At 33.9% G+C, this 9,197-nt stretch overlaps 1 protein-coding gene across 1 annotated transcript; it reads left to right on the top strand.

The window, feature by feature from the left end:
- Positions 1-5,954: 5,954 nt before the first annotated feature.
- On the top strand, positions 5,955-8,482 carry LOC137722652 (non-specific lipid transfer protein GPI-anchored 3-like). Its single transcript, XM_068461703.1, has 3 exons — positions 5,955-6,346; positions 6,450-6,491; positions 8,242-8,482. Exons 1-3 carry the CDS (start codon positions 6,031-6,033, stop codon positions 8,334-8,336), a joined length of 453 nt encoding a protein of 150 aa, XP_068317804.1. The 5' UTR covers positions 5,955-6,030; the 3' UTR covers positions 8,337-8,482.
- Positions 8,483-9,197: the final 715 nt, after the last annotated feature.

Here is a 9,197-nt window from a genome sequence, read left to right as displayed (position 1 = left end):
ATCAATTTTAGATATGTAATTGTTACGTAATCAATTTGAATACAACATGTGGAACACTTTGAAGTCTGGTTTTTTTTTTTTTTTCTCCTTTTCTCTTTCTGTTTATTTAATTTCGGATTGGCTGCATTATTTGTTTTTCTAGATTATATATTTTAATCTTCTCTAAAAACTTTTGTATCATCCACCATCACCTGCTTCTGCTCCTCGACTTGCTTGATTTTTAGTTTTTGAACTCTGATTTTATACATGTGTCAGCAATTGATTGCCTTCTTTTGGAAAAATGCTAATGAAAAACTGAATTTGGGTTGTATGATTAATGGTTTTTGTTCTTCATTTTACTAACATTTTGGTCCATTTTCTCCAACTCTCTCTTGCAGCAAAATCACCACCACAACCCAACAAACCCATGAGCTGAAATTTCAATTACTATGCATGGAAGGAGGTAAAGTTGTTATCTTTCTCTACAAAGTGTAGATTTTTTATTTCGGGTTTCATTTGTTTGTGTTTTGTTTTCTTTGTTGGGAATATTGGTTTTGTTGTTAGTTGTTGAATTGGAGTGTTGGGTAACTTGAATTTTGCTTTAGATTGTATTAATTACCATGCAAATTTACATTTTTTGTGTGAAATTGGAGAGAGTTTCGATTTTGAAAGTTATATTTGCAAATATAAAAAGAGATTATGTAAAACATGGAGGAACTAAATGCGTGTTTAGTTGTCATTAAACGCTACCTTTTAGCTAGTAATGTAGAGGCTATTAAAAAGAAATTTTATATCATGTTTTAGTTTTGTTTCATTTTTCATCTTTGGCCTTTGTTGTGTAAACTTGGTTGTGCCTTCTTTCTTTAGTCTTTTTTGTAACTTTTTTTTGTTCATATCTCAAATAAAATTTGTATTTGCTAGTTACAGTCTAAGTAGTATACCTACTATGCAGACTAATTTTGCGGTCAAATCTATCAAAGCAAGCTTACATTAAAAATGAGTCATAAATGACCAGTAGTTAAAATCCCTCTATTGTAGACATCTCTTCATCTCCTCATTGTCTTTCATGGCATCCGATCTACATCCCCAAAACCTAGAAAAACTCAACAAAATCAAATCCGTACCATCACCCAGTCAAATTTTCTCGCAAATTCCTCATCATTTTTCCCGTAAACAATCCTTGTCGTTCCCAGGGGCGAAACTATAAAGGTGCAAGGAGGGGTGTCTTCGCCTCCTTCAATCCTCAGGTTGATTCTCCCTTTGTTGGTTATGCTGACGCAAGTTATTCATCTAACCCGCACGGGCACGTTCTCAAACGGGCTACGTCTTTACCATTGATGACACCACAATTTCTTGGAGGTATACCAAGCAATCATTAGTTGCGACTTCTTCGAACCATGCTGAGATTCTAGTCTTGCATGAAACTATGCGTGAATGCTTTTGGCTGAAAGCAATCATGGAACATATTTGAAGTACTAACGGTCTTTCTACCGTCATTGATGTTCCTACAACGATCTTTTTAATTTTTAAAAAAAAGTGAAAAAAAAACCTGAAAATGAAATGATTGACAAACCACCCATAAATTAGTAACAAGCTAAAGAAGGAAGTTCATCCTTACTTACGAGACCAAGTAACAATATTATTAATTAGTGTAACATGGTTGATAATTCTCAATGTAAAGGGAGAAGCACTTTCAGAATCATAGAGAAAAAAGGGAAAAAAAAGGAAAAAACAACTTTCTTGACTGGTCAACTTATGGCACATGATTCAATAACCATTCGGCCAATGAGTTTTTATTTTAAGATAGTGCTATCATACACGTATTTTTACTTCTCATATATCTGTAGTAATTTTTAGCCGCGAGATTGAATGAATTGAAGAAAATTAATGACAACAAATTAATGTTGTGTGGAAGTAAAAATAAGTGTGTAAATAGCACTATTTTTTTTCTTTCTTCAAGCACTTTATATATTTTAATTATGATAGAGAGTCTCGAGGGGGTTATTTGTAAGTAATATTTTCTAAAAACCTGTAGTTTAGGGCAACACAAAACCAAGATCAAACTTTAGTCGATTTTACCTGAGCCCAAAACAAGTTCTAAAGTCTAATACCTAATCAATCAACACATTTTCTAGAAGAAAGAAATGAAAGGTCACCGAGAACACCTCCATTTATGATAGATTTTATGGACGAATTATGCATATTTTTATATTTAGGATTTACATATATCAAATCAACGCTCGTTGAAGGTCAAATTAAAATGATTTCTTATGCATGATGTACGATGAACGAACATGATTCATAGATTTCTGGGATCCTCATTCATGCTGGATATATCAAAATTTTAAACTAAATAATATGTCACCAATATAAAATAAACACGTTAATCAACGGTTTAGTAATAATCTAATCATCAATAATCACATCATTTGATTTGCAAATTTGGTTTAAAAAAAAAATTGATTTCCTTAGCATTATCGTATTTACATTCCATGAGCATTTTGACCAAGAAAACAAATGTAAAATGCTCCTTTCAAAGCATTCTACATCTCCACTTTAGATGCTTAAAGTGCTGGACTAAGATTATATTTCCTCCTATTTCTATCTCCCTTCATTCCCTCATCTCACATTCTCTATTTTATTTTTCTCTTTCTATAAAAAAAATTAATATAAGATGTTGACGTGATTTAACGGTGACCGTTCAAATTGGAGGGAAAAAAAGGAGAAGAAAAAAAAAATGAGAGAATTCTCCTCCTAAAGTGCCAGGCTCACCTCTCTAACATTCCACATTGAAAAAGTTTAGGTGATCGAGATCACTTCCCTTCTTGATCCACACGACTATCATCTCAATTTTTTTTTTCTTTTCTTTTCTCGGAGCTTTCCTTGTTTACAAAATCAACTTGACAACTGACTAGCTGACGATCGAGAAGCGAGAGGACCAACTGGCACCAATTGTCTCCGTCCTATCATAACTTCGTTGACCTAATTTTGCATCCGGACGAAATTGTGTGCGGCCGCTACAGCCTGCAACGTCAAATATTGAATTATATACGAATAAATGCTCGTTTTAACGTATTTTTAAAATAACTGAAAGTATTTTAAAAAAAAATGTTTTTAATACTAATTCTTAATAAAAATTTAAGTGGATATTAGAAAAACACTTTGAGTGTCTCCTGCACTTAAAGTATTTTTGGAACTCAAAATCAATTTAATCAAAAGCGCCTTCAGACATTTTAAAAATACATTCAAACGAGTAGTAAGTCGTTGTTGATTGATTTGTGAATGCATGGCTTCAGTTTCTAAGTGTGGAAACGATGAGGATTTTTTACTTTTCTTTTTTCAACTTTTGCGTCTAAGAATTATTGTGAGTGTCAATTGCTTGTTAATTAATTCCCTTAATTTTCAAATAACTTATTATGTTGGTGACTTGATATTTTAGTGTTATTGCAACCCTAATAATATCTGCTCTCACAATACACGTTCCATAATGTGCTAAACCCTATTAATAGCCAGGACATATAGTTTAGAGAGTGTAGAACACATTCATACGCAAGCGCCGATAAATTAAGTGTAATTGATTTATTGATTTTAGTTTATTAAATACGTAATCCTAATATCTTATTATTTTATTGTCGTGATTTCAAAATGTATTTTACATTGCATTCACATTTCATAGTCCACACTTCTCATGTGATTTTGCCTCGTAATAGCTAACATCATATTGATCAAGTTTCTCCTCGTTTTCTTTTTTGTTTTGTTTTTAGTACAAGTGATACATGAGTAGGGAAAAATCGAACATTTGATTGCAAGTGTGGGAACAGATACTCTTAATTACTCAAGTGATAAGCCTCTTGCATTGAGTCCTCCGAAAAAGAATGTGAGTGACCATTTCATCACATCTTCTGACAATAGCAATTCCACTCAAGACCAAAATGTAAATCGGCTTTCAAATCAAAGAATAAAGGGTAAATCTCAGTTTACTACTCTCAAGTTTCGTGATTTTTAACATTTGGTATATGAAGTTTTTGTCTCAGAGTTATACCTAAAATGTTAATTTTGGGACAGTCTCATATATCCATTAGTCTGGCAGTTAAATCTCCCATTAAATGATGATGTGGTGCTATGTGGACAATGATTAGACGCCACGTGTCATTAATGGAGTCCACGTGGAAATTAAAAATTCAAACAAATAATTATTTAAAGAAAAGTGTAAAAAAAAAAAAAAAGAAAAAAAAAAAAAAAAACCTCCCCAAAATCCCCACCCGTGCCCTCCTTCCCACCCCCATCACCCACCTATTCTCCGACCACCCCCCCCCCCCCAAAAAAACACTCTAAAAAATCCTCCTTATCTCTCTCTCTCTCTCTCTTTCTCCTCACCCTTGCAATCGGCAATTAAATCTTCCTTTCCGGATTCAATCTCAATCGGCTCTGGGGCTTCTGTTTCAGATTTGGAAACCAAAATTTTAAATAATTTAATCTAATCTAACTAAAAGAATTAAATTCGATTAGGTTTCAAATCTATCAAGGTGATTTGAAATTTCTAGGAAATTTCCCTGCGATGACTAACCATGGAGACCGAGATTTACACATGAAGGACGAGATCAATCGCGTTGGGGATCAATCGAACGGTAGGAATCAGAGAACTCATCGCCTTCGAACGGTCTGGGGAGCTCCGACGCTGGACCGGCGTCGAGGAGTGAGACTGGGCTCGAGGAGCGGTTGACGGGGATACTTGTTGACGAATGAGATGGAGATTTGTTGCTCCAGCAAAGCAATCGGGATGACCAAGTTTTGCAATGGCTAGAAGCGCTTGCTGGTTATGGGCGCGTGTTGTGCCAACTAAAGGCTAAAGTCGCTGTTGAAGATGAATGCCTCGAATGACGTCACAGAGGATCGATTGTTAGCTCAATTGAGCCAGGTATGATAGAAATGGTCAAACTTGATCGCTTGATATGCTGCTTATGGGCGCGTGTCGATCCAACTAGAGGCTGAAGCCGCTGTTGAAGATGAATGCCTCGAATGACGTCACAGAGGATCAATTGTTAGCTCAATTGAGCCAGATATGATAGAAATGGTCAAACTTCATTGAATTGAAGCTCTGTTTTGCCATTCATTGGTTTTTGGTGAATTAGTTAGGGATTGGGGAGAGAGAGTGGTGCGAGAGAAAGAGTGTTTGGGTGAGGAGGGGGGGGTGGAAGGGGTGAGTGATAGGGGAGGGTGGGCACGAGTGGGGATTCTGGGGAAGGAGATTTGGGGTTTTTTTTTTTATTTTTTTATTTTTTTATTTTAATAATTATTTTTTTGAATTTTTAATTTCCACATGAACCCTTTAATGACACGTGATGTCCAGTCATTGTCAACATGGGCGCCACATCATCAGTTAATGGAAGCCTTAACAGCCAGACTAACGGATGTATGAGACTGTTCCAAAATTAACACTATAGGTATGACTCTAGGACAAAAAAAACTTCATGAACCACATGTTGAAAACAACGAAATTTAAGGGTAGTAAATTAATATTTACCCAAGAATAAATCACTCCATAGCCTATTTCAATTATTACAGACCAAAAACTCGTAACTAATGCAAACAACCCACTTTTAATTACTAAGCAACTGTTACTAGGGCATGTCAATGCTTCCATCAACTCGATCATATCACGTCGTACCACAATTCTAAAATCATATAAATTGATGTTAGTTTACGAGAATTAAACATAAGATGAACTAAATTGAACTGCATATGTAGATCACTTTTACCCAGTGGTTATCATGTGTAATCTCTTTATAACCATTTGTAATTTTTATAAATTACGAAGATTACAAGCATTTGCGTTGAAAGATCTTAGCAAATCCCTTCTAGTAACACTATTTTAATAAATTACACATGGCTTGTCCATTTTTTTCGGAATTAATATTTTCCTTGTCTTTAAACCAAAAAGCTGACTAGATAACTTCAACTGTACATAAAATCCGCATAAGTCAATCGATAAAGTAGAAGAGCCACCCTCCACTACCCATTTTCTTAGAGAGAAAAAGAGACGAGAGAGAGATGGGCTGCTACAGCATTTCCATGTTGGGGGTGGCCACGGTGGTTGTGTTGTTAAGTTTATTCGGATCGGCGGCCGGTCAAACGACGCCGGGTTGTGCTCAGGACCTTCTGCCGTGCGCGGACTACCTCAACAGCACAGCTCAACCATCTGCCACCTGCTGCACCGCCATCAAGCAGACGGTGGCCACCCAGCTTCCGTGTCTCTGCAACCTCTTTTACACTCCCGGACTTCTCGAGAGTTTGGGCAGCAACGTCACTTCCGCTCTCAGAATCGCCACCGCTTGCGGCCAATCACTTGATACATCCAAATGCAAAAGTACTTTTGCTCAGTGCACTCTTTAGTTTAATTTGGATTTTTCTAAACGCACCCGTTTAAGATCTTGAGCTAACTAATATGTTTTGGTGTTTTGAATTTGCAGCTGCCGCAGTTGCTCCTACACAATCCACACCTCCAGCCACAGGTACCAAACCAAACTTATCTTTCTGTTTACTTTTATTTTGTCGGAAAATAAATTTTGATAAATTAGGTGTTATATTAATTACCCCGTCAGGATTCGAATTCACACTATCATGCAAAAACTCAACTCCTTTCTACTTGTGGTTACGTCCACTTACCTTCTCATTCTTTTTACTTGTTTGGATCAAAATTCAAAATTCAATTGGGTAGTAGCAAAGATGGGATTTATTTTTAAATGACTGATAATGGTGTTTAATTAAAATGGGGATCATAAACTGAGCACAGGCATCAACATCCAATTTGAACAACTAGTGATTTATGGATAGATTGATAGCAGAATTGGGAGTTCATAGTCAATGATAATTATGAGCACTGTCATAGTTTCAAAATCGGATTTAAATCATATTATTATGCCTAACTTATTGTTAAGCTTAACTGATTTTTAGACCTTTTAATATAAATAATATCGTTTGTATAATGCAAAGAAAAAAAATGACTATTGTTCTTTAAATCTAAACTTATTTAACGTTTTCTAACAAAATGATAAGTTTCACAAGACCACACAAGCATTAGCGTTAGAAGAGGAAAGATATTTACACAAAAACTGATCGCATTGGTAACATCTGATTAACAAATAAGGAATGCTATTCATACCATATTTTTATACTATATTTCTATATCATTTTAGATGGTATATGATGTGGATAGTCATATCATTTGAAAAATTTGCAAAACTCAAAGAAAGGAAGGACAAAGACTTATCGTATATCACAATCATTATTTAATTAACTAGTTTTTCTTAATTATTAATTTATTAAATAATAAATTAAATTTAAAAATATAATTAATACAAATGATGTGGTTGTCCACATCAAATTTTATTTAAGATGGTATAAAAATATAATATAAAAATATGATATAAATAACATTACTCTTAACAAATTTACAAGTTTGGATTTTAAAAGTTGTAGTTGGTAGGAAGTTGGTGTACCTAGGGAATAGTAGGTAAAGAAAGGGCACTTCACTTGGACATGCCATGTGTTTTTGAATATAATGTGCTAACTTCAGTCGGTGCCACCAAATCTGACTAGCCCTGTTAAAAATTCAAAAGCAATAAAAAAAATAGAAAAAGGAAATATTTCCCACGTCTTTACAGTTGGGCAGCAAATAATAATAAAACAAAGTTGAAATTTCAAGTGCTCATAAGTCAAAAGCATCAGGAGTAAGCAGTTATGTCATGCCATGTTTGTACATTTATCACTTGAATTTGTATAGAGTTATCAATTTTTTTAACTTAATTTTATCTAATTATTCTTTGAACTTTTATAATTAATTAATTTTTTTTAAAACTTTAATTTTAATTAATTATTTTCATGAATTTTTATAAATAGGCAATTTTTCACAACGCTAGCTTTTAAAAAATTTCATCTAACTTTCCAATCATTTTGATCACGCAAACAACATATGACAATTGTATAGAGATAAAAGAATAGAAAATTGGATAGATGAAAACCTTCAAAGGAAAATTGGTTATTTATAAAATTTTATGGGGTAATCAGCTAAAATTAAAGTTCAGAGAAAAAATTGGTTCATTATAAAAGTTGTGGGAATAAATCAGCTAAAATTAAAGTTTAGAGGGACCCAAATGTTTAATTTACATGAATGTTTCTTATGAATTTTTACCATTTAACCAAGTGGTAAATTTAATGTTAAATCTCCACTACGTCGTTATAATATTGCAGTTAATCTTGCAGGAACACCGGGAAATGACGATGGCGGTTCCGGCAGGGTAGAGTGGACTGGATTTTTTGCTCTTGTCTTATTGTGGGCTTCTGTCATGCTATATTAGTCCTTTTCTATCAACTTATTTGAGTAAATAATGCAAAAACATCAATCGATATTAGGGTCATGAGCTCACGGATTCGGAGATTATGTTATTTGTTTCGTGTCGCTTTACATTAATTTTGTTTAATATCATTTTACTATTTTACCTTAGATCATATTGGTCAGTGAGTATTTTCTTACTCATCTCATGTTGCACAATTTGAAGGTTTACATAATTGTTGTGGTGCTTTTCAATCTTTGTGGACTTGCCGTAAATGGGTGAGTTTTTCTGTAGTCTTCATGTGATTTGAGGAAACGACAGTACGAGAATTTGAAGATCAACTCCGAACCGAAATTTTGATATTCTAAATTTTTAGAATTCCTAAAATGTTTTCGATATTTCGGAATGGACCAGGACTGGATTTTGGGTTTGGAGCTTTTGTGCTGTGGGTTAAAATTTGGGCTTTTAGCTTGAAATTTTGTTGTCCTATTTTATATCAATTGAAATTTAGGATTTTTACTTCATACCAATTTGAAATTTCATACCAATTTTATACCAAGTCAAATTGACGTTCTAAAGTTCCAACCTACTTAATTATATACTTCTATTTCTAATATATCCTACTACCAAATAACTTAAATTCAACATTCAACATGCATGCAACCAATATATATATTCGGTTTAGGATTCATGAACCATTGAATATGTAATCCTGATTCTTGTACTGAAATGTACGAGATCGGTTCGGTATGGAGTCTCAAAATTTCGGTATTATTGGTTTGGAAATTTTTCGGTATGGGATCGGAAATTTTTTTGGTTTGGTTTGGGATTTGGGAAAAATTTCCAGTCCTAGATTCTTATATATCTTTGTTTTTTTTTTTTTGG

This window comes from Pyrus communis, chromosome 17 (genome assembly GCF_963583255.1).
Source record: "Pyrus communis chromosome 17, drPyrComm1.1, whole genome shotgun sequence".
Taxonomy (NCBI): Eukaryota; Viridiplantae; Streptophyta; class Magnoliopsida; order Rosales; family Rosaceae; genus Pyrus; species Pyrus communis.
Note: the sequence above shows the minus strand (reverse complement) of the source record. Positions and strands in the feature narration are given on the sequence as shown.